We start from the raw sequence: 27790 nt of genomic DNA, 5'->3' as shown, positions 1-27790 counted from the left end.
CTTAAATATAAGGAGCGAAAAAAACGTAGAACATCGACCGATCTTACGACTTTATATAAAATAATAAAACCAATGTTTGATATCCCTGATCTACCGAAGTTGATTTCATTCTATGTACCACCTAGGTTAAGCAGAACATCTACAATATTTTATTCTTAAAATTCTCGAACGGTAGCTCAATATAACTCACCAGTTTTTAGATAACAGAATACCGGGAATGAATATGCATCATATTTTGATATAATTAGTTTATCTCTGCCTAACTGAAAAAAAAACCAACATATGTTTATCAAAAAGAGCAAATCAACTTCAGGAGATCGGTTTAGAATAATTATAATTTGATTGATTAAAGTATTTGGTTATTTTATAATTACTTTTAAATATGTGTGTATTTCAAGTAATTTATAACGTGTATAGTACGAGTATAGTTTATTTTTTAAATTTTTTTTTTCAAGCACTCTTTAAACTACATATATGTAAATGACAGAAATGTTGTATATAAATAAATAAACAAATAATCTAACAAAATGTGACTCAGTGTTTTATAAATTGCTGAATATAACGTTAAGAACGTAAAAAAAAACTTTCAAAATGCATTGATATACATGTATTGTCTTTTTTAGGTATTGATAACAGTGACCGTGAAAATCTACGCCCCTATTTAAATTTTATTTAGTTTTTTTTTTAATGAGTCCGATGCATCGGGCGCCAAATATCAATATTATACGGGATCCGTATTTTTTTAATATTTTTTTATTCAGAAGTTCAACTAGGATACATATACATAAAATTTGTAAGTAAGCATTGGTATCATTCTTCATTTATATCCTCAATTATAGAACTCTACCATCTTTCATAAATTATACAAAATAAGTGTGTAGCTTAATTAAATAAATTTGAGCTATAATAAAGACTGAGTTAAAGATAAGAATAATTGTTTTTTAACAAAAGAAAAAAGGAAATAAGAAGATATAAGAAGTAATAAAAGAAATTAAAATTAATTTACATACACAAAAATCTATATATTCTATAGATAACTAGAAATTCTATAGATTTTGATAGTTCAGCCTTTGTTTCTCTTGCCCCGTAGTTACTCTTGCCTCATCTGACCTTATAATATATTTCTTCTTCTTTTTCGTCTTTTAAGAGATTTTAAGATCTGTGTTACAGAAAACAAGTTGTTCTCCTGAGATGACGAGGTCCAACTGTTCCTCCAGCTTCCAGGCGGACGTTGTCCATATGGGATTTCATTGGCTGCAGTATACACACGTCTGTCGCTTCTCATTATTTTTATTTATAAACAAAGTATTTTACAAGTATAATACATATGAATCATGATGTAATAACTTATATTTCCATATAAGTTATATTTTAAAAAATACTTGGTACACTTCCACTTATTTATTTTGACCAATTAGCGCTTTCACCCTCTAATGGGCATCTTCAGACTGGTGTTATTATTAGTTATTACATCATTACAATGGAATTCCATCAAGAATTGTCAATATATAATTTAAATGAAACATATGAATCACATTACCAGGAGTTACAACAACTCAATTCGGGACTTAAATAATATTAATGTTTCAAAAAAACACATGTTGAAAACAACAAAGAAACAAAGCAAGTTTAGCACCTTTATAACTAAATATAACACAACAATATATACGCCAAAAACCTTTCCTTACAAATGCAGAATAAATGTACAAAAACGCTTTCAAGAATAAAGGAAGCGGTAAATCTAAAATAAAGGGAGATAAGGTCATTAATAACATCAAAAGCCATGCAGACGATGTAGCCATAGCCAGTGACAATTAGAACACACCCATCTCAGTTGGTAAAACATCTGGATGCCTAAGAAATATCGTATGGTACGATGAACACATGCGGATTGGAAGCAAGATTCGCATATACAAAACGTGTGTCAGACCAATCATGGTGTATGCAATAGAGGCGAGGATAAGTAGATTTTGCCATAATAGACCTGTTCACACGGTCCCTCCAGTATTTTCTACTCGATCCGCTCCATCGTACGATATCGTCTATTTCACACGTATCGGCCTCAGAGCGTTTTTCCAGTAATGGACCTTAACACCTTCTTTTCTGCAGTTTTCAGTAGCCTTTTGGTACGAACAGTGTCAGTCCGCGCTTCCACAGCATCCGTCCTGATGGGTCTCACACATGTCGCACCTTTAGGACGAAAACGACTCAACTAAAAAATCAACTTGTTAAGAAATTGCAAAAGAAGAATGTAAATTGCGACACCTTCGTATTCTTCCGTCGATTGTTTCGTATTTTTCGAAGTAAGCACCAAATTTTAAGTTAAAAATTATACCGAAGGCTTTCAGCTATGAAAAAAAACATAATAAAAATAAATTATTCTAAGCTTAAACGAGTCATTATTAGATTGAAAAGAAAACAAACAAAAGCACTTTGATAAATAAGATAATGACATAATTTTTATTAGGTCAGATCAGGTCACCAAAGACATGTTTTTATTTATTCATGAAATGACATAAACGTAAATAAGTCACGAAGATTATCGATGATTTAAATAATAAAATGAAATTAACTTAAATAAGTCACTAAGATTATTGGTAAGTCGGAACGAAACAATCACAAAGCTTAATTGGTCGTTTTAATATTTTAAAAATAAAGTAAACATGCCATTTGTATCGGAATAAAATCGACTCAACCGGCTTTCGGTACTATATGTTTGTCTGAGTTGCGTCCTTCAAACAGCAACGTAAACACAACACTAATTGCGTCGCTTCCGTACTACACAGAATCTAAATTCTCAGAGTTAAAAATAGATCGATGTAACTGTTTTGTCTTATTCCCACCCAAATGTAGCGTTTTTTAAATGCAGATAGATGGATATTGTTCATTAACCATTCTCTTATTGTTCTAAATACACCCGCGCGTTACGATGCTATGAAGTCACTACACATTAAAAAAATAAGATATTAAAAAAGGAAAAAATTGAATATTTATAGGGAATGGCTTTAATTAACCATAACTTGATTCAAATATGATAATACTTCAAATCCAACTGCTGAAAACATGAAAAAACCATTGGGTATCGCTAACGACTCGGGCGAAACGTGCACCCGCACCAACTTCCCGAGATCTACTAAGTACCTAAGTAGCTATATAATACTGGACTACGTGACTGACTGAGAGTATACTTTTGATGATATTCGTCATTTATCCCCGATTTCCGATAAAATGCTTTTTTTATCCCTAATAAGTACTCATTATTTAATAACAAATTATTTCAGTCGATACGTAAATGTGTAATGAAGGAATACTGAAAATCTAAACACAATATTTATTATATTTATAAAGATATTATAGCTATTAGACGCAATGTGTACTAGCTACACATCACCGGGGAGCAGGGGCGAACTGTGTATAGAAGCGATTATGCACAGCTTACCATTTTTTTTGACTAACCATAATAATGTTTTATTGTAACTTTATTTACAGAAAAACAAATAAATAATTACTATTTATTTTAAATCATTTCCACCGTTTGTATTTTTATCCTAATATAAATATAAATTTTATTAAAGCGCGCCAGCGCCTGCAGTGAGCCATAAACTAGCCGATTATTCCAGCTTATTTTTTCATACAAATAAGCATACTATATTTTGAATGTCTTAACCCCAGTGCAGGTTTTTTCTCCTAGATTAAACTTGCAGATTACACAAATTATTTGAAGATTCTTGATTTGGAAAACAGTATTTCAAACATTATTTCTTAAGGACTATTTTTCTTTGTGATGGTACTTTTGACATACGACCATAATTACTTTCATACGTCATATTGCAGGACATATAGCACTTGACGCGGCCGTTTTTAGCACTAATAATTACTAGAACAATGCGGCCAGTTGAAATTTCAATTGAATACCTAATATCGACTGAATTCATGGTGGTATTTTTTATTTATTTTTTTATGAATTAAATATTAAAGTAATGGATAATATATCTATATAATATAATATATCACGAAGTTACATCGTTTGAGTTGATTTCATGGATGAGAGTTGTTGTATCACACAGAACTACAGAAAAATATCAATTTATAGTATATATTACTTACATTATATTATGTACCTCCTATGTAGGTACAAATATATATTATATTTTTTATAGCTTACCTGTAAATAAAATCACCATTCGCCACTGCCGGGGCGGGAGGGTTAAAGACGTTTTAAGCTTTTTTGAGCTTAGTCGTTTTCGTCCTAAAGGTGCAATGTCTTGTATATTCTGACCTTACTATCGGTACGCATGTCCTTATTTCTCCATATTACATTCTCCAGACACCCCGACATCCGACACAGTTGATGCTTTGTTGACCTGATCTCGGATTTCAGTGCCCAAATCGTTATGACTTGAGATATTTCTACTCCCAGATATCTGGAACTTATGACCTGTTCCACTGCCACTGTTGTGGAACACAACATAGTCAGCTTACACCTTACAGGTTGTCTGGATACTGTAAGTTTATTTGTTGTCCATAGTCAGCTTACACCTTACAGGTTGTCTGGATACTGTAAGTTTATTTTTTGTTTGGCTGACTTACATTAAACATGTTTAGCCTTTGTGATACTTGGGTGGAATTTATACAGCAATCTTTGTAGGTCATCCTCAGATTATATGTTATATTTTTTTTGTAATACGAAAACACTGAGCATAAAAACAGTTTTTATCACGGCGATAATTCCCTCTCCATAAATAGCAAAATAAATCAGTGCAGGTAAATAATAAATCAAATAAATTATTATATCTTAAACATGCGTAATTTAAGTTGGACGTTGGTTGTATAATACATTATCTAAGGTGGTCAACTCTTATTTCCTATTTATGTTTTGTTGCCTTGAATCTTAAATAAGGTAAACTATGTCGATACATTTATAAAATAATGGCAAATACATGAGGATATGAAAGACATCGCGCACACGTGCACGGAAATGATAAAACGTTTTATTTATACAATATTATTTTTGGTATGTGTATATATATTTACATATTTATACACACACAATTCTGGGTTTTATCCCAAGGGGGAGTAGGTATATTATTATTTATATCACCACAGAGATGGGTAGAATTTTTTGTTTCAAGAATTTCAATAATATACGCTCGAATATCCATAATCTAGAAACAAAAAATTCTACCCATCTCTGTAGTGATATAAATGATAGTTTTATTTATACGTCACATTTTTTTTATTTTGAGACATCGCTTTTTTTTCTTTGCCATCCAACCTTAAATTGGCGTAATAATGATGATAATAATATTTTTTTAGTTATAATAATAATTATAATTATGGATAACTTATATAGCGCCATTTTATATACAAATTTTATAAACAAAAGATACAAATTTAATTTTAACTTTTTAATTTAAGAAAAATAATGCACTCTGACACCACATGCTATGAATCTATTCAAATGATTTAGAGAACAAGTGGGTTTTAAGTTTCCTCCGAAACATCACTTCACTCTCACAGTTTCGGACCTCTGCTGGGAGAGCATTCCATGCCGTAGGGCCTGCGACCGCAAATGCACGTTCACCGAATTAAGTGCGCTGTTTGCGTAGAGGTATAATAACTTTTCCTTTCCTTTCGAGTTATCTTGTTAATATCTTTGTATTATCCGTTTACATAGGAAATAGGTACTGCTTTTTTAAATATATATTTTTATATGTATTGAGAAATCTTGACAAAATACGTATAAAATTACAAAATGATTGGTACATACACAATTAATAATAACGTTTCTACATTTCTAATAGAGTGAAAACTCGTGTTTAGAGAGGGAGTTCCTTTTTCATTTATTTTTAATTTTTATATATATCGCGCACTGAGTAGAAGACTTTTGTAACTCAAAATTACAGAATTTACAGGAGAGCAAAAATTCAGTTTCACCATACATAAAGTAAGAAAAAGTGATAGGTTTTTCAGTATTTTTTGTATAATAGTAGCCCAGCATTCCTAGTACGAAGTCAGTCAGCCACGCGTAAAATCCATACTCCCAGAGATACAAATAACGCAGAATTTTTTTCTGCACCTTCTCTATCATTAAGGAATATGTGGCGACCAAATGCTACTTCTTACCAAGGAATTATACAATGTTTGACTTGACCTTACTGTACCCGATAACAATAATAACTAATAATATATTTCATTTTTCAAAAATTGTGGACTGGCTGCTTTCTGCATAACTACGTTAAATTATCTAGAGACGCCCTTAAGTTCTATTGCATAGAAAAAAAGCGTTCCAAGTTTTTGGTTTGGTTTTTAGTTTAACAGCAAACGTGTAACGGACGGTTTCGGTTAGCGCTTGCAATTCTCAACCCAAGTACCTACGTCCCGCTGTATTGATGTGTTCTGTAGCTAACTTCGCAGTCAATAATCATAGAATGGGGTTACTCCGTATGCGCAACTCTATTAGGTTATTACTCTTAGGTAAAATTCAATCTATTTATGCTAACGTGTACAACATACATAATGTATCTGTGTGTACAAGTGTACATCATAAATGTATGTAAGATTTACAAATTTTATATGCATATGATATGATGTTTTATTACTTTGTACAAATCTTTATACGAGTATTTATTTTCCTTGCCTTTATTGTGTTTTTGTTTTTATTTATTTAAAGATTGAATAGTTTACTTGAAATCCCTTATTGTAAATCCAGACTCGGGCAAAGACGCTCATTTTTCACAGCTCTGAAACTGTCCAATGCATTTAATAAGGACAATATGATAGAGATGAATTATTTGAATATGTTTCGATTGAAATTTTTGTTGAAATTATGGTTAAAAAACCGATTTAAATAGCTTCTTTTTTTTTAATGAACAAAATAATTCTATGGAATAGAATATACTTTTATCATAATTTTCTGTGTTCATGTGTGTGTTGTATGTTCATCAGCACTAATTTTTAAACTTTTTGATATCTATCGTATTCTTCCAGTAGCCTTAATTTCAATTAAAAATAAAATGTATTCCCACACACAGGCCATGCCCTTGTGAGATTTTTTTTGTGTTAATGTAAATTTTTTTTGGTATTTGTAACTTATGTATACATATTGTAAAATGCAATGAAAAAAATTAAATTAAAAAATATATATAAAAAAAGAAATAAACTATTTACTATGCTTTCCCTTTACTATATTATACTATGTTTTTTTAACTCTTCTGTGGATGTGGTGCAACACGAGTCTACATAGGATACAAGTATGGATATATCTCTTATTTATTTAATTGATGAAGTTATATTTTTTGTAATCTTCAAATGGATATTTTCACATTGGATTTAGAAAGTAAATTTGTAAAAGTATGCTGGATTTTAATACAAAAAATATACATCCTTACTGTGCGAAGAATAATAATTACAGGAATGATGCGATGCTAATACCACAAAAACTGTTTAATTGTATAAGAAAGAACACGAGAATATAACTTATTTCAAGGAAGATAGAGACGCTGTTTTGTAACTTATGTTTGTGTGGAAGAGACAAAATCAAAATAAGAAATTAGTTCAATCAGTCGGTTATTGACAGTAAGCGGGAGTGCACGCTAGTTATATGACCGGCGTATTTATGAATTTTAATTTATACTGTCTCTATACAGGCCTAAATTATACGAGGCATATCCAGAAAGTAAGAGTACTAAATTTTTGTATTTAAAAAAATATAAATTTAAGAAAAATACCGTACATTTTTTGTATATATATATATATATTACTTATTTTTCCACGTAGTCGCCTTCCCGTTCTATGCAGGTTGTAAGTCGTGGCACAAGCTTTTTGATGCCCTCCTCATAGAACTCTCCCGCCATCTCCTTCGTCCTCTTCAAGACCTCTTGTTTCACCTCCTGATCGATTATTTTATTTTTCCACCCATGTGAGTCTTAAGATAGGTGAAAAGGTGAAAATCTGAAGGGGCCAAGTCAGGGCAGTATGCAGGGTGGTTCAAAATGTCTCAACCAAACGAGTTCAAACCGTGCAAAATTTTCAGTCGGAGTTTTTCCTTCTGCGAAAAGGAACCTTATGACAGCGCGCACCTCGCACTTGGCGGGATTTATTATTGACATATTTCACAGAAACGAACACTACGAGGCAAGTTTTGGTACTAACGAGGGTCGCCGGTACTCGTTGTGTTCAGGAGACCCCCACTACCAATCAGTGTTGCCAACTTTGGGAAATAAATCTCACAGCACGAGAGCCAAACTTTTACTTTCTGGATGTGCCCCGTATAATATTGTTTTATATATTATGGATAAGGAATTAATTAACTGTATGTCTCTATGTTTTTTTTTAAATGTCAGAACTTCAGAATATTCTGTCTTTTGCTTATGGTAACTCGATGTTACATCACCGCGTGTAAAGGAATTTTGCAGCACAGCCCTTTAAGAGTTAACTATGTTATACATTTTGTACAAATTGACAACGGCAATTAATAAATAAATAATGTTGAATGACCAGATAATCTAATATTTCATTTTAGGTCCATTTTCTTGTCGTAAATAATCGTTACAAAATATGAAACCTCAATCAATCACAAATAACTATCGACGTGCTTAAAAACATGCTTAGCATTTGAGCGATCACAATGAACAATAATGAACATGCTTCAGTTATCCCAGTCATATGTCAACGCGTGTGTAATCTCTAAGTCAACGCTCGTGTCGGTTTGTTTTTGTTTTCCTCGTAAATAAATACAGTTCACTGGCAAAAAATCGACGTTTTTACTTATAAAAAATAAAAATAATACAATATATTGCATTTGCAAAATAGTAAGGAGTATCTAATACGAAAAAGTGAAAATTAAATTACAATTACTATGGCGACTGTTTTTCTTGACATTTGGCTTGCCAACCGCCGGCCAAATGCAAAAAATAACATGATAAATAATAATAAATAAAAATAGTTGTTTTGGAATATTTTCCATATTTACACCGGTGAAATTCAAATATGTGATTGCGCAGCAGTATTATACATCGCGAAACGTAAATATTTTGAATTGTAATATTACGTGTTCACGGGTGTTCCATTGGGATCGCGAATACGATAAACAACCACGGTGGGAAATTGTTATCACATCGCTTATTAGCACGTCGATAGTTATTTGTGATTGAGCTGCTGTTGTGGAATTCGCGAATTCCTTTCTCTGGGTGCTTTTTAGGTTGTAAAGGAACATTTTATTTTGAAATGAATTTGCAATCTAGAAATGACTTATTTTTAGCACTTGTTGACGTGTATGGTGAGTGCCCTTTAGAGTCAACAAATAACATGAAACAGTCCGGAGTTTGAACTCGGAGAATGTTTATAACTCATTTGTTTATGCAAATTGATATGGTGCAAACACATTAAAATAACACTGCGTATTTAAATACGTATCCAAATTTAGCATACTGTTTGCAACAATTGATTTAAGAAATTAAAACATGCTAGAACGAAAAAAAAAATATTTATACAACTATCTAAAATAAATACATTAAAAAAAATATTTGCCAAATTGAAAATATTTTAACAATGTTTGAGTTTGTCCAAATGCTTGCAGACTGGCTGGATTTCCTCCCGAGGGAGTTATTCATATTTAAATGTATTTCAACAGAGAGGGAAAACATTATTGAGAAGGGAATATGGAAGTCTAGGCATTTACAGGGCTTATGACCTGTCATTGGCTGATTTAAGTGGCCACTTTACACGCTGTGATGTAGGTGATTTGGTTCAGCCGGATGAATCTCACCCGCATAATAAGGGTTTCAGCTCTTTTACTTCACAAAAGTCAACAGATGGAAGAGTTGAGGAAACGTGGATGTTCAAACATGGGCAGAATGGTGAATGTGACACAGTGTGTAAAGTGGCCACTTAAACATAAATAATAAGGAATATTTTTGTGTTTTTTAAAATATTTTTCATATCCTTTTTTAATTACTACAAAAAAAAATACTATTTTATCTTTTACAGAATATTTTATTTTTTCTTTCTTATGTTACACAAAAATATTATAACTGTCCATCATTTATTATAGGAGCAAAAATTCATTAACATTTTCTTTTATACCCACGAACAGGCTTTTTTTGTTTACTATTTTTACTATTAATATGTATTTCATTGCTATGTAATTATGCTTTATTTTTTTAATACGCTGTTTTATCACTTATATTAATTGTAGAAAAAACAAAAAAAAAACTAGTAAATGACAGGCCATAAGCCCTGTAAATGCCTAGACTTCCATATTCCCTTCTCAATAATGTTTTCCCTCTCTGTTGAAATAAATTTAAATATGAAAACATTTTACTTCGAAACTTACGGCATTATCATCATCTAAATGCAACGTACCACGATCATATGTTACATGAAGGTAAGGTGATCAGTCCTACGCCTCACTAGTCCAGGAACAATTAACTTAAATTAACACGGCAATCACACACATTGAGACGGACTTATCTCCTCTCGATTTCCTTATTCAGGACTTTTCCCTAGAGTAGCCATTGGGTCGAAAACGCTCGTCTAGGATTCTGGTTCTTTTCACCCTCAGAATTGTATTTTTTATCTGTTCGGACACAGAAGTCATATTAACATCTTTCTTATTTTACTGGGTTAAATAGTTTACATGATTCTAATCAGGTATTTTGGGATGAAAACTTAATATTTGTTCCTGAAAATTCAATATGGGAAAGCAGGTTCTATGCTCGTATGAAGTCCCAACGGGGCGAGCGGGCTCAGCAATTGCGTCGTTGAAGGCACCCAATAAACATAAAAATGATTAATTAATTAATTAATAAATACACCTGGTATCGCATTAATTACTTGATGTGTCCCCAGTAATATGATTCACAACTCGACCGTATTATAATTTTTCAGAAATAGGAAAACGAATCATCTGTTTTTTCCTCGGAAATGTATAAATATTACACTGGGATTTTGTTGCCCGAGATCTGACACTTGTTATTGACTAACTTTTGGCATCTGAATTAAAAAAAATACCCAACTTTTAAGGTTACAGGATACTCTCTCATTGTCCCAAAAATAAAATAATGGAAAAATAACCAAATATACTGTTTTTTTTTTTTTTTTTAATATTTTATTTAGGAAATATACAGTACGGTTACAAAGTTTAATATTTTACAAAATTAGACTTAATTCTAATGGATCAGTAAAGTTTCCATATTATAAAGCAATTATATGTAAGGTTAATTATGAAAGTATAAAAAAGAGAAGGAAAAAGAAAAACATAAATGAAAGTTGTTTAAAAATTAAAATTTAAGTGAAAAAAAGATATTTTAAAGTTTGTAGTTGGTAGTGAGTATTTACAAATGGAAATAATATTAAAAATTAAGAAAATTTGTAAGAGTGATTAAAAATTGAAATAAAGAATGAAAAACATGCTCAGATGTAAAAATAAAATAAAATAGTAATAACATTTTTTTTAAAAAAAAGGAAAAATATAAATATACACAAATTTATTTTAAGGGATTCAAAGAAACGATCAGAAGAATCTTTAAGTGAAATATAAGACAATAAATTGTCAATTTAAAAAACATCTTCAAAATTAATGACACATTATAGTAAGAGCAGCAATATATTGATTTTATTTACATATATAATATAAGTAATTAAAAGTAGTTTAAAAGTATAAAAACATGCCAATGCAGCAGAGAAAAAAGAAAAAATACAGAAGGAATAACAAGTAAAGCAAATAGCAAGTAATCTTTAAAATTTGAAAAAGCTAAAAATTTGAAAATTTGAAATTTTTTAATTTTATTTATTCAAAACGTATATAGTTATCTATTGTAAGCTCTGTTCACACAAGTAGTAAAGTTTTTTTTAACCAAACGGCATACATATATATAAACAAACAAACAAACCATTTCGCCGTTTTCCGTAGGGGTAAGCAGAGATGATAGAACGCCATATCACTCTGTCTTTGCATACAGACCTCGCTTCCTCTACATTCATACATACACGCTGTTCATTAAACCCTGTCACATCCGAAACCACGATGATCAGTATGAGCAAGAAGACATATTGGCACATTAAAATATTTTTTTAGAACGAATAAAATTTTAAAATATAAAATATCAGAAAAACCAAATGGTTGCTTACTTCTGCAGGGAGAAACGAGGGGGGGGGGGAATCTGATACTGCGCTGCGCTCCCCTCACTTCTCCCTTGCAGAAGTAAGCAACCATTTGTTTTTTTTTATATTTTACTTTTAAAAATTTTCTTTGTTATAAATATTTTTTTAAATATGCTAATATGTCTTCTTGCCCATACTGATCATTGTGGTTTCGGATGTGACAGGGTTTAAAGAACACCTTGTATATCTTCTCATGCACACACGCCGATTATTTCTACTCTTGACATGTCTATCTTCAAGTATTTGCTGGACTTGATCATGCCATGTATTTCTCGGTCTTCCTCGTTTTCTGCATCCATCAACATTCGCATCGTAGATTCTTTTAGCCGTTCTTTCGCTGTCCATTTGCTCTACATGTCCAAACCAACGCAGCCCCCCTTAATTCTATCGAAAAAAATTCTATCGTTTCAGTTTTGTAGTGAGGAAAACGGGAAAACGGGACAACGAAGCTTCTGCTTTTCATAATTATGTTTTACGATTCCCCCATTGTGCGATTATTTGTATATGTACATAAAAATAACGTTTTTTTTTTTTTTTTAAGTTTCGTGGACTCAGTGGTAGAGACGTCCACCGTCCTCGGCACAGATTAATAGTACAAGTTCTCGGCGAGTGAAACGTGAATAATGGACATTTTTTCTTATTGAAAAAAAAAAAAATATACGCCTCCACTCGTTGATTCGACATTTGTAATCCGGCTTTTTTGTATGAAGATTTGTATAGGATTTTTACACCTTTAAAATGGCGACAGTTCATACGATATACTGACCCAACAAAACTTATTTATTATTTTAAAAAAAACGAGGTACTACTTATTGATAGTCAATATTTAGAAAATAAGGGTTATAATAATTATTATTTGTACTTTTTTATTGTGAATGCAGACAATTGGTAGAATTCTTTGTACTTTATTACTTAATTAATTATTGTACTTTATTTTTTTAAATATATAAGAGCGTATACTGTGACGCGTTTCGTCTTGTTAGGACATTTTCAAACGACGGAATGCGTCACAATATAAACTCTGGTCTTTTTAAACAAATAAAGTAAAATAGAAATCCAATAAACGTGTTTTATTTAGGGATACATTACCAAATTCAAACTTATTTGTACATTTAGTATTGTTTTGTAAAATGTTGTAGGAATTTTATTTATCTAAGTAAATAAGACAATAACTTACAGTGTATTCTCCACAGGCCTTAGTTAATTTGAGCTTTTTTGAATCCTAAAATAAGCAAATAATAAACTGTTACATTTATTTGTAATGGTGATACAATGATTTATGTAAATCAAATGTCTGTCTTTTGTATTCTAAATTTTAATACTAATAAATTAATCAAATCCAACTTACATTGCATTTCTCCTTTGGAAATTGGGATTGATTTAGTTTTCGTTTGGTTTTTTCGTTGGTTTTTTCGGCATTGTTATGATAAAATCGGTCACTAAATATTCCAAATTTATGGATTAAAGTATCACTCGTCTTTGATTTCTATAATAAAGTAATTCTGATTGATAGAAAATATTATTAGTCTAAGCGGCCGGCCAAGCAAAACGTCAAACCATCACAATGAAGTTGGCTGCGTTCGCGACATTGTAATAATTATATGGCTGTTTAGTGTACACTTTGTACATAGTACCTACCGAGTGCTGGTATGTCCTAGATAAATGTGCAATTTGACCGTTTTTGTGTACGAGTAAAATGACGCCGTTAATTGTTATTTGAATATGACGTGAAATTACATTTTTGAATGATTTATCAAATTCAAACAAACTATTCATTCAAAAAATAACTTGGTTTTGATCCTGGTTTAAATTGTGTTAGAAGGAACACAAAAAATATATGTTTCGAACTAAATTTTGTTTTGAAAAAGGCATTAAAATTTTGAGCACAGAAAACACGTCCGTCTGCGGCCGCTCTGAGGGCCGATCTGAATGTAATAAAGACCCAAATAAGACATTGTTTAAAATTGAATATTACAACTAGAATTATCGTATTGAAAAAAAATAAAAAAATACAGTTCTATAAAAAAAGGTTTTAACTAAACTATTTCAATATTTTAAATTTTTTTATGGTATAACTGATTGCATAATTTTACGTAGAAATAAAGGAAAAATTTATGTGATTTAAAATGCTTATATTTCTTTTCAAAAACAAAAAAATAAGATTCTGCCGCGGCCATCTCCTTTTTAAATTTATTATCTTCAAATCATTATTAAAAATTTAAGTTCAATACTTAGTCTTTATTGAGATCCCAGATTAATAAGCTTAGTCTAAATTTTGAAATTGCGTAATCTGCCGGTCTGAAAGTAATTATATATAAATAAAAAAATAAATTTAAAAAAAATACAGTTCTATAAAAAAAGGATTTAACTAAACTATTTCAATATTTTCAAATTTTTTATGGTATTACTGATTGCATAATTTACGTAGAAATAAAAAAAAATTTTACAAAAATTTATGTGCTTTAAAATGCTTATATTTCTTTTCAAAAACAAAAAAATAAAATTCTGCCGCGGCCATCTCCTTTTTAAATTTATTATCTTTAAATCATTTAAAAAAAAATCAGTTCAATACTTAGTCTTTATTGAGATCCCAGATTAATAAGCTTAGTCTAAATTTGAAATGGCGTAATCTGCCGGTCTAAAAGTAATTATATTTTAGTTATATGAAACTTTGAAGTACATTTTTTGATAGAAATACCTATAAAAAGTATTGTTTTTATCTCATACATAATTTTTAATTTTTTTTATTGCGCGATTTTTGACAAACATTCGTTTTAAAATGGCAAAATCGTATGATTTACTAATTTTGCGTTCGTTTTACCAGACTACAGCCTTAAGACTTAAGCATTACGATAAACTAAAAAATAAGGCCGTACCATATTTACAAATACGTTAAATAAATTTTAATAATAAGTTAAATAATTAAACTTGTTATTTCTACCGGATTATTTGTTACTTTTCCATCCATTTGTTTTATTTCCTTTATACATGGTGATGGTATTTTTGTATCTGATTTAATATTTTTAATAATTTTCCATAATTTATTACTGTTTCCTTCTGCGCATGCTATTTGTTGTTGAAAGTATTGTTTTTTAGAATTTCTTATATCATTTCTCAGCTCTTTTTGAATATTTTTTAGTTGTATTTGCAGATGTTGATTGTTTCTTTCTTACGCTTCAGGTACCAGTCTAGCGACTATGAAATATTCTAGTGTGAAAACACCCATTTAAATAAATATTTCACATCAACCATGTCGGGAATCGAACCCGAGAGCTCTTGCATGGCAGGCTAACTCGTTGACCATTACACCACGAGGCCGACAAAACTAAAATATTTAAATATTGTCGGCATTGTATGTGGTGGTCAGCGCGTTTGCCTACCATGCAAGGGGTCTCGGGTTCGATTCCTGACAGAGTCGACACGAAATATTTGTTTGAACAGGGTTTTTAACACCAGCATATTATATAGTCCGTGGACCGGTACCTGAAGCGTCAGACTGATCATCTTACCTTCATGTAACAAAAAATATCAAGATATGCTGCAATTGGTGTACCAATCCAGTGCCCTATGCACCATTAGGTGCGGAAAGGGAACGATGATGATGATGACTTGTAATAGTTGAACATTTTTAGGAAAAAAAAATAACACACATTTCCTATTTTTCATACAGAAAACTTAATTTTACTTTTAGGGAAAAAAATGGCAAATGGTTGATAGACATCGGCAGCAAAGAGTCAGAAAATTTGTTGACAATTATAACTTAATTTGTACCTATATGTTATATACATATTTATATATTATGTACATATTTATTTTATTATATACATACCTCTTTTATTATAAACATTTTTTTATATATTTTTTTTATTAATAAACTTCATAAAGAGTACATGTTTTTGTAAAATTCTAAACATAACTACTTTTACACATCTAGTAAATGTTATCCAGTTAAGTTAACTCTCCAAAAAAAAGACTAACTCTTGTTCTTGGAGAGTGACTTACACGGTTTCAGTTGTTCATTCATAAGAGTTTATTTAACTTTAAATACGAGTACATGAGAAAGAAAAATAAAAACATAGGATATATAAAGAAAAAACGTAAAACAATAATATATTCATATTAATTAAAATTTAATGTTGTGTGTTAACACGTGTTAAAAAAATTTCTTTAGATTAACTTTCAATTTATTTATTGATATACGAGTATTATTTTTCATAGTTTTTAGTTCATTGGGAAGATTATTATAATTTTTTAAACCTTTGAAGATAAAGCTATTTTGACCATGACTTGTATGGAATTTAGGAATTTTAATATTACGTTGGTATCTGAGTGACTTATTCATCTCAAATTCTTTTATTTTTTCTTCTTTATAATTTTTTGTAAAATAGAATTTATTTTATAAAGAGTGTCTACTGTATGAACCTTAAATATTTTAAATAGACTTTTCGTATTGAATGTATACTACTTATATATTACATTCATACTTGTTGTATCCGTGTACACTTTTGCAAATACGACCCTAAATGATTATATTATTTTTGTCGCAACATATCGGTTCCTTAGAACAGACATTGCCTTTATAGGAACCGATAGATCCTCTCAAGTATTCCGCTACACCGCACTCTTTCGCTTGCTTGATTTATCCTTAGTGTCTAAGTAGAATATTTGTTTGTAATTTGGCTTATGTGATTTTTCTAATATATAAATAAATATAATATTAAAGATAAACGTTCACTTCCGATTGTAATACGGGACCTGCGGTGCTTTTTTGAATCGATTTTATACGTATTTTGTATGTAAATACGCGAGATAAAAGTGTTTCTAGCGTTTGGAATATCACCCCTGAAATAAAAGGCTTTTATTTTATTTCATTTAATTTAATTTATTTATTCAGATATTTAGAACATTACAGAAAAAAGACCCAATTCATTCTAAATACAATAATAGATCACAAATTACAGTAGATAGTTATGTTATTAAAATAATATAACAAAATGTAAAAAGAAAAATCAAAAGTTAGAAAGTGCTTTCCTAAGGGAAAGCCCACTGTCGTGAAATATGTCGACATCCGAGGTGATGGGATTAAGTAGCAAGATTTCTCTACCAACCGGCATAACCATTGGAAGGTTGGTTCTGCATCGCGGTAGGTAAAATAATCGATGCTGTCTTTGTCGAAGATAGTTATCAGGTACGAACAGACCTACATCCATCAGAATTTCTGAGTTATGTATGCGACCACCGATCACCTGGAAAAAGTGAACACCCAAATGAACGTCCCTCCTCCATAATGACTGATAGCCTAGCATCCCCAGTGAAATTAAAAAAAAAAAACTATAAAACTTAATAAAACTTTTTCTAAATCAAATTTAAAAGAAAGTCAATGTCGCATTTTACGCACATCCGTCGTTGTTCTACGATCTCGACGATGTGAGTTGTGTACATAATATATTATTAGATCTAGTCTCGCGTCTCGCACGTACGTGATGAATAATTAATCCGTGAATATTTGGAGGCATTCTCGAGCTGCGATTACAGATTCGTGTCAGATTGTCTGACGCGGGTAGGAACAATAAACAGTAATTATTATTCATCACTTCTGAACCGATTACCGATGCCCCATGCCCCGTGCCCCGCTCGCGCGCCTTTCAGTTTGCCGACGCATGCGTCTCTGTGCGGGCGCCTAACTAAACTTACGCTGTGTGCAGCTCCATAAAATTATTACCAAGATACCAAATCGCGTGGCGCTTTAAAATATTATCAAACATTTATCACATCAATATATATATATTTTTTACGTAAATCTATTTTTTATGTTGGCACCTGACTGTGAAATGCTAAAAGTATATTAGCTTCAGCGGACAGATATTGTATATTTTGTTTTGTTTATGTGTCCCAGCTGACTGCATAGTACACATCTGCAATTGAGTCGTATATTTTTTATTGCGATTTGATTATTGTTTTTATTTATCGACAGTGCGCTATTTTTATCTGTTTTTTAGTGTTCGGATAAGTAAGCGCGCGTGTGTGAACAACAAAATAAACCATAATTAAATCTGCGTGATTTATCGTTGCCTTGTATGCGCTTATTATTAAAAATGTATTACCCAGAAGGGGAAGATACTCGCAGTGTGAGCTCCCTTAGAAAATCTTCTTTGGTGAAGTACAGTTTCGACAAAGACGACTTTAGTGACAGGATGTCTGAATCCAAGTTACAACGTTTAAAACAAAGTATGTACCTTACTAACATAATGAAATATAATAATATTGTACAACGTGTTACCATTTAGCGTGTACATTATAATTACAATATTTTTTACTGTGTTTATAATTAGCCGTTTAATATCAGAATGTGACCTTGTTAACTTAACTTAACCCTTATATTTATTAAATAAGAATTACTTTGATTTTTGCATAATTTGACTATAATCTAATCAAGTTATAAATTTTTTGCAACAGAGCGGAAAAACATTTTTGAGAAGGTAATATGGCAATCTAGGCATTTACACGGCTTATGATCTGTAATTAGCTGGTTTATGTGGCCACTTTACACACTGTGTAACATTCATTATTCACCATTCTAAATCAGGGACTAATCTAGGGACGAAATTATGGCTACCCCCTTAGTTTTAAATTTGTTGTAACAGAGAGGGAAAACATTTTTGAGAAGGTAATATGGAAGTTACACGGCTTATGACCTGTCATTGGCTGGATTGTGGCCACTTTACACGCTGTGTAACATTCACCATTTTGCCGATGTTTAAACATCCACATTTCCCTTACTCTTCCATCTGTTGAGTTTTACCTTCTCATCTCCATATTACCTTCTCAAAAATGTTTTCCCTTATCTGTTGCAAAAATTTAAATCTAAATAACTCCCAAGGGAGGAAATTCAGCTTGTCTACAATTATTTGGACACACTTAAAATATTGTTAAGTTTATTGCTATTTAAATAATACACTTAGTAAATACACTTGAAATGGTATAGCACAATAGCTTATATGTATATATTATTTGATAATGGTAGCTATTAGTTCATTTAAATATGGTGAATTCCTGTCCTGAAAAACCGGTTGTAAAACAATGCGCTATTTCAACATAAATATTGAATAAGTACATGTGATACGAAACAAATCGGTTTGTGGTCCCATGGCTAGTGTTGCGGACTCGCGGATCAGAGGTCTGATGTTCAAACCCCACTCCCCCAACTCGATTCCCATTTTCTAATACAAAGTGAGTTTTTGCAACTAATTGAAAAAATTGGGCAAAGTATCAGAACGTAAATATTTCTTTACTATAAAAAAATTTTTGGCTTAGTTAATAGTCTATTAACAAATATTTTTTTTTTAAAACCATTGATCTACCTCATATTTTCGAATTAAGGCTGGTTTTTAGTGGGTAGCTAGAATTTGTACATATAAATTTATATTTTTTTTGTTGTTTTGTATTATATATATATTGTATGATGGAAGGAGTACTCTTCTGATACTAAATCATCATCATTCCCGTTCCGCACCTTATGGTGCATAGGGCACTGCATTAGTACCAATCGCAGCGTATCTCGATCATTTTTGTTACATGATGTGAAGTGCTGCTCAGCCAGGCCATGTGCCATCGATTGGAACAAGTAGTAGTCCGAAGGCCCTATGTCTGGGTGGGGTAAAACTTTCCATTTGAGTGTTTCCAAATAGGTTTTGACCGGCGCCGCAACATGTGGACGAGCGTTGTCATGCAGGAGAATAATAACTTTGTTGTGTCTGGAGTAGTAGTGGATGCGCTTTTCCCCGAGTGCTCGACTCAATCTGATCAATTGTGTTCGGTAGACAGCTCCAGTAATGGTTTCGTTCGGTTTGAGCAACTCACACGACACCAAGCTGATCCCACCAAATACACAACAATAGTTTTTTTCCATGAATGTTTGGCTTACCTGTAGATGTTGAAGCATGGCCAGGTGGTCTTTTTGGATTATCAAAGTGGATCCATTTTTCATCACCAGTGCAGAAAAGCCTTTCGTTTATGTCTGGCAAGCAGCATTTCACATGTGGAAAATCGGCGCTCAACGTTTCTCGGCGTCAGATCAAATGGAACCCAATTTCTTTGTTTTCGAATCATTCCCAATGACTCCAACCGATGTAAAATTTATTTTTGAGTCACACCCAATGTAAATGCAAGTTCTTTCTGCTTTTGGCACGAATCTTGATCCAATAATGCTTCCAATTCCGCGTCTTCTTACTCCACTTTCGGCCTTCCGCTACGTTTTTGTCTTCGTTGTCAAATTCACCGTTCAGCTTTTGAAACCACTCACGACAACTTCTCTCACTTAAGACAGCTTCACCATATGCTTCTACAAGCAATCGATGCGCCTCAGTTGCAGATTTCTTTAAATTGAAGAAGTAAATCAAAAGTTCCCGCAAATGTCTATTATTAGGCTCAAAACTAGTCGTTTTTGCACACAAAAGAATATATTATTCTGACAAAAATTCACCAATACTGCAAGGTTATGTTGTTGACAGATCTGATGTCCACCTTACGATAATAGCGTTTTGCATCTGACAAGTGACAGCTTTAACCATCACTCTGGTGGCGCCAACTTTTTTAAAAGAACGGAAACTTACTTGTACACATAATATATTTAGATTGTCGAGTTCTTGGAAGATAAATAATTTATTATTACATTAAAAAATCTGTGTCGAAAATGGCTTTTCGATGTGGTCGAAAAAATCATGAAAAAGTTTTCATGGTTTTTTATAACAATTCCTTTCAATTTTTTTATATATTTTTTAAATATTTTTTTTAAATATATTTTTATAGAAGGTAAAAACATGAACAGAAAATATTAAAGGAAAAATAATGAAACCCACTAAACCGCGAAACCGGCTTGTCAGCAGGTTTCTTATTTTTCCTTTACAAAGAGAAACGTTAGAGAAATTATATAAATTTAAAAAGTAATATAAACATTATTAAGAACTAAAAGCAAACCTAATTTTCACACAAAATTTATTTATAAAAATTAAAAAACATGACATTAAATGAAAATCAATATAAAGCTTTGTTACACATTAACCATTTAATATTTTTTTTCTTAAAAGCTTTGTCAACATTTTCTTTTAAAATCATCTTAGGAATCTTACTAAAAAAATTGTAATTGTATAATGAAGTGTTTTTTTCTTTTTCTTAAAGAAGTTTTTTACACATTATTTGAGACATAAGTCCCAACTCCGTGGGACTAAAAGTCCTTTGTTGAGTTGGGAGCAATTAGTTGACACAGACGCAAGAGTATATCATCACAAATCAATATTAGATAGTATCAGAAACGCAAACACGGTGGCCTCCGTGGTGTAGTGGTCAAGACGCTTGACTCACGCACGGAAGGTTCCGGGTTCGATTCCCGGTGAGAACACAAAAATTAAAAATGTGATTTTTCTCAATCCTGGGTGCTTTGTGATGTAATTCACCACTGTAATTAGGCCTCCTGGCCTGTTGTGGTGCAAAACAATGTAGAATGTAGAATAATAATAAAAACAATAAAAAACAAATATATGGCACATCAATATGGTAATTAATGACTCGAAAAACAAATCTGCGTTAAACTTTGACCAATTTCTTATCACAAAAGGTTTGTTACGAAACTCGGCCAAGTGAAAAATCTTTGTTTTTATCAATGCAGTGAGAAATGGTTTTCTTTTTATCTGAAGAAATGACCGGCGGTATCTCGGGTTATCTGAAACTATTTATAGATACTGTAAACACTCAATATTATGTGTTTAGAGTGGATTCAACAAAAACATATTTTCTATTAAATAACTGTCTGTTAACATACCTTTTATTATTATTATTATTATTTATTTATTTATGACAAAATACAAGGTTTTTAAACTTTACATATTACATTTAATTACATATTTTATTAGTACGAAATATTCCCAATCAGCAAAAGTGCTGGTATGAGGGGATATTATATAAAATAACACAATAATTTAAATAAAAATTCAATAAAATAACATCACATATCACTCGTCACACGGGCTGTAAGAACTGTTTTATTTAGGTGTTTTTTAAGTACGTACATGTTTTGTATATTTTTTAGATCATTAGAAAGTGAACTGTAAAAATGTATTGCTGTATACAAAAAACTGTTTCTTTTTCTATTGGTCCTAGGTTGTTCGCAAGTTAAATTATTTGATGCTCTTGTATTTATTTTATGTATGTTGAAGTTAAAATTAAATTTAATATTTGTCTTTATTTTATTTTTCATTTATCATTTCCGAATGATCCAAATAAGTTTTAATGATTGATGTAATGCAGAACCACTATAGTCCTTAAAGTTTAGCTTGATTAAAATGACAGCTGCCAAACTAATGGCACTGGTAATGGGAACTGATCCGTGTATGTACCGATCAAATCGATTTTATCAGTTTTTTCGTGCAAACATGAAACTCTGTTTCCGAAAATTGATATAAAAACGAATAAACAAGCCCATAATAGTGTGTTTAAGACAATTATTTACTAAAAAATAAGACATAAAATACTTTTTTCATGAACAACTACAAATGATTTTTTTTTATTCGATCGATTTACATTGATCAATGGTTTATGTTTTATTAATAATAAAAACAATTTAAAATACCTGCCAACTACTGACTCATGTATGGACGTCGTACACGAGCTCGTAAATATGATACATGTTGTGACTTGTGAGTTGTCTTAGGTCTAAAATTATATCTGTGAGTCACATCTTTTGTTATTTACATCTGAACTTTTATCCAGTTTTGTGTGTGAAAAAGAACCAACCGTGGACGAGTGATTTCGACTGGATACTCTCGGTCAAAAATCGCGGAGAAGAAAACCGAGTGGAGACAAGGAGATATGGTGTAGTAATCGACGCGTTTGCCAACCACGCTTTAGATCATAGGTTCGATTCCTGGCAGGATGGGCGTGAAATATTGATTTTAAAGACGGTTCTGGAAAACTGATGTTTATATCTTTAAAATGAAGTACACATAATGTGTGAAATTTTTATTATGTTCGACACTTTATGTTGTAAACCACTAACACACCACACATTATAATGTTTCTTGCTTCTGTTACGTAAATAATTATGTTTATCATGCTCAATTTGTAGTACAATCCACAAATTCATCGATGGTGGTGCTTGTGGTTTGCATGTAATCTTACAAAATTTGTTTCTTGCAAAAACACTTGTTTCTTTTTTTTAAAAGCTTTTATTTATTTTCCTCATGGTTTAGTGTCGGGGATCTTTAATGAATACGATTTGATTAGTTGGAAAAGAATGATAGTGATTACAATGCATACAGGATGACTGGAACTGAACCCGCCATAGCAAATTCACACAAAAAGGAGGTCATTTGCTAATTTTTGGACCTTACTTTCCCTAGCTAAAGTTTTATAGTTTGGGAGATATATCAATTTTTATACTTTATTGAGATTTTTCCAAAATTTGACCTTCAAGCATTTAAGCATCACGAACTTTTTTAAATTATCTGTTGGTAGTCATAACAATTTGTGATTAAAATACGTCGGAACTTCCCTCAAACTAGGGTTAAAAAATATGATATTACGCTTTAAAAAAAAACTTTACGATCAAATTCAACCTGAAATAAAAAAAAAACTACAGTGGTTCTATAATTCATTCTCCTCTAATTATGTTATCTAGTTCGTCACTTTTCCGTCGGTAAATTCCCAAGAAATTTGGATACCGGAAAATGTCTAGTATGAATCTGCTTTGTTTGTTTATTGTCTAATTTTGTGAATTTTCGCTAATTTTTCGTAAACATGGCAGTCTAGTTTGTTTACCGGATATTGTATCCTGAAAAAAAAAATTTAAATGCTCGTATTTCTTTAAAAAAAACATTTTTTTATAACATTTCTTTTAAATCTATTATTTTCAAATATTTAAAATAAAATTTACGCTTGATGATTTAATAAGCTATAAGTATTTTCAATTTTTAAAATGCTTTTAATATGTTTATGTACCAAATTTCAAGAGTCGTAATCGGCTGGTCGAAAAGTAACATTTTAGTTAAATATATGTATGATAATAAAAAATTATGTAGCTAACTAATAGCTAAAATTTTAATTACCGTAATTTTTTTTCAGAAATGACTTAATGTTTATTTACTTATTTTTTTTAATCGCGTGATTTTGAATATCGTAATTGTGAGATTTTCTTTCTTTTTATCATTTCATATAAACAAATATATTTTATGTTAACCCTCCTAAGAATCGAACCCAGGACCTCAAGCATGATAGGCCAACACGCAAACGACAACCCTACGTGGCGGACATTTTCTGTTCGATTTCCCTTTTCAGGATTTTTACCTGATTGTAAATGAAAACACTCGTCCAGGATTCTGGGTCTATTTCACACACATAACTGTATTTTTCATCCGCCCGGACGCAGGGTTTGCGATATCGAGTGTAATCACGTGTTTCCTCGTTTGCAGGGAGCGAGAGCCCCACGTCCCCCTTCCCGCCGTCGGCGTCGGGGGCGGATCACCCCAACGAGCTGTCGGCGCCGTACGAGGTGCCCCAGTTCCCCATAGAGCAGATAGAGAAGAAGCTCGCCATACAGCGCCAGCTCAATGTCAAGTAAGTCAATATTGCTTACGCTTGCCTGTTGAATAGAGATTGTATTATGATACACACCCTTGTGCAAATATATGTGTAATAAATTAGACAGCGGAGAGACTATCACTCCCTTTATCTTCTGTTCAATGTACTTCATAGTCCTTACGCTCCTATATACCTGCGTGAAAAATTTCTAGGCTTATCAGTTCGTGGTTTACCTCTTCGTTCTAATTCTCAAAGCACTCTCTTAATACCCATCCACAATTCCTCTTTCTTCAACTCATATAGTGTCCATGCCGCTCGACTGTGGAATCATCTCCCATCCACCATCAAAGATGTTACTACATTATCTCTGTTCACGTCTGAAGAAACATCTCCTTTCTCTTCCTTAATCTCTTCTCCTTTTCTCTTTCCTCTTTTTTCCTTTTCCCATTAAGTAATGCTATTGATTTCAGGTAACTTATACACAAATACATTTATTTGTATTTTTAAATATCTTAAGCTTTTTTTTAATATTTATTTTCTATTGAATATGTTTTAAATTGAATAATAAAAATAAAACTGTTATTTTATTGGTTGGTTGGAAGAAATTTCCATTTGGCAATAGGCCCGCCAATGTACAATGAAGATTATGTACAAAAAGTTTTTTGAAATGTATTATTTTTAAATGTGTTTAATTCATATAAAAAAGCAATCACTTACAAAATTTAAATAAATCATATTTAATATGTCCAACTTTGGCTTGAAGCACAATTTAAATACGTTTTTTCATAGATTCTACAGATGATTTGCAGTTATTATGGATTTCCGCATCTCGGTAGCACATTTCAACCCCCGACTCGAGCAACTCAATTTTGGTTGTGCAATCCATATTCCTTAGTCTAGTTTTGGAGATGGACCACAAATTCTCAATTGAATTGAGTTCTGGTGAATTGCTATGTCAATCCAAACGGTTACACCATGTCAGCGAAGAAATATTTTACAATCTTGGACGCATGGCAAGGTCCTAGATTTGATTGAAAAATTAGGTTTTACAAATTTATTTTTGAAAGTTCAGGGACCATTAGATTTTGCAAAATACTTATAAATTTATCACTATTCATCATTTATGTTGTAAGTACTATAATTCTGAACCAAAAAAGAAGAAGTAGCCCTAAAATATTTGCTTCATAGGGTGTTTGACTGATTTTAGAATGTTAGCTTGTGAAAGTGCTTCACTTGGACCAGTGAACAAACTGGTGACGCATGCCCTGAACAAAGAAATGGCTTTTATCTAAAAATAACACCCTTTTCAAGTCGTCTTATGTCCATTCTTTGTATTTCTGTGCCCAAGTTATCCTCTTTTTCTTCATCACAGTAGTGAAGAGCTGTTTCTTTACGGGTTTCCGAGCCTTTCAGCCAACTTCAAGCAGACGACGCCGCACTATTGAGGCATGTAAATTTGTTCCAGCAACAGCTAACTTTCTTTAAAAGTGGTCAGTTTTCTGTTTCTTGACAATACTGCAATAAGGGGTACAATGAAAGCTTTTAAAGTTTCTTTGTTTTCTTATTTTCGCAGTTTGATTGTAAAGAAATATTAAATTTTCGCTTAATTAGTTTAAAAAAAATTGATAGTGATATGCGAAACTGAAGAAAGACAAGTCTTTATGAACAGTTTCGGGAAGGGGGTGGATGCTTTCATTGTTTCTTGACGAAAAGGTATCTTCTTTCTTTGTGGTTTTCTTTTTCGGCCACATTTTCCATCTAAATAGTTTTATCAGCTTATTCACTGCAAATAGTCCAGAAACCGCATACGCACATCAAACAAAAGCCGACTTAACTACTCATAAATGAGTAAGTTTACTTTTGACCCATTAGTTTCTTTGTAGACGTCGCTCAGTATGCAACTCCTGATTTGAATTCAACTATGCCGTGTTGTGTCCTTTTAAAATGTAGAAATACTGCCAGGATCTTAAAGAAACAGGATGCAATCACATTTCATGTGTAATTTACAAATGAATGTGTATGTTACAAATGCATTACTTAAAATTAAATTATTTTTCCATCTGTCAGATTGTCGAAGTAACAAAATGAACATTTCGTTGGTGTTGCCCGGGTAGTAAATTTTTCTACCCTACTTTGCTCATCTAATGAGAGAACCAATGAAAATTGGATCTTGGATTAAACAACTATTTCGTGGACATTTGACCGACATTAACTTTAAAACATTAAATATTATTTAACATGATATAAAAATATCATTTTAAAGTTCATTAATTCAATTACTCTTATTAAATGACCCTTTACTTATCTACTCTGTTGTGTCAATCAATATTTCCGCGTGCACAATAAAATTTTAGAGAAGTTAACAGATTGTTTTTTTTTTACCTTACATTTGTGTTATAATTAATTTTTTTTCCATCGTGCAACATTACGCGCGGCATCACGAATGCGCGCGACGAAAGTGAGGCATAGTGGGGGAATTATTGGACACAGTCCGATGTATTCAAATATGATTCTACGCTCCTTCTGGACTATTCTTAATTCTATGCTTACAACCTTTTTTGTTAACGATTTAATAAGAATCATTTTTGTCCTTTGAAATTTTCTTATAGGTATTTTAATTTTCTTTATTGTATTTATTGGTGATGGGGGGGCGAAGCGTCTGGCAAAGACGGGGAGGAGAGTTCGAACACCCATCTGAAGGTATCATGCCGCACTAGTTTCAAAACTATAGTAACTTTCGAAAACACAAAATGACAGATCGTTTTAAAATAAAATATTCAAGTGTGCTACTGATACGAACAAAATGTGCATGATTGCTCGGTTCTCCAACAGGCACCACGGTTACATTCGAACTCACTGTATGTATGTGTAGGATTAAGTAGTTGAGGGTTGGTTGGGTTCCTACCCCAGTTAGAGATTGACAGAGAAGACACGATATTGTTGTTTGATGCGTATTCATTACATGGCGAATAAATAATGAATTATGTCAGGCGAGTGTTACGGCGACGAGGAGTTGAAGTAACTGCACTTGAACTACATGCTGGAACTGAGTGAC

The 27790-nt window shown here is 31.8% G+C and overlaps 1 protein-coding gene and 1 long non-coding RNA gene across 13 annotated transcripts in view; one reads left to right on the top strand and one right to left on the bottom strand.

The window, feature by feature from the left end:
- Positions 1 to 13651, bottom strand: part of LOC148276755 (uncharacterized) — a 32268-nt gene extending 18617 nt beyond the window's left edge. Inside the window, exons 1-2 of the long non-coding RNA XR_015823661.1 lie at positions 13514 to 13651; positions 13343 to 13387 (exon numbers count right to left, since the gene is read on the bottom strand). This is a non-coding gene — a long non-coding RNA (uncharacterized LOC148276755). The remainder of the gene's footprint in view (positions 1 to 13342; positions 13388 to 13513) is intronic.
- AMPdeam (AMP deaminase) overlaps positions 1 to 27790 on the top strand; it is a 90040-nt gene that overhangs the window by 21388 nt on the left and 40862 nt on the right. For 9 of the 12 annotated variants that reach the window (XM_088233787.1, XM_088233788.1, XM_088233792.1 and 6 more), the window contains one exon: positions 24627 to 24771. In XM_088233787.1, the coding sequence (XP_088089913.1) occupies positions 24627 to 24771 (145 nt within the window). Of the gene's footprint in view, positions 1 to 17810; positions 18394 to 24626; positions 24772 to 27790 lie in introns of those variants that run through there. The other 3 variants (XM_088233784.1, XM_088233785.1, XM_088233794.1) reach the window with 2 other exon arrangements.

This window comes from Micrasema longulum, unplaced genomic scaffold (genome assembly GCF_059751315.1).
Source record: "Micrasema longulum isolate JH-2025_06_02 unplaced genomic scaffold, ASM5975131v1 h1tg001149l, whole genome shotgun sequence".
Lineage (NCBI taxonomy): Eukaryota > Metazoa > Arthropoda > Insecta > Trichoptera > Brachycentridae > Micrasema > Micrasema longulum.
This window is presented reverse-complemented; position numbering and strand designations above follow the sequence as displayed.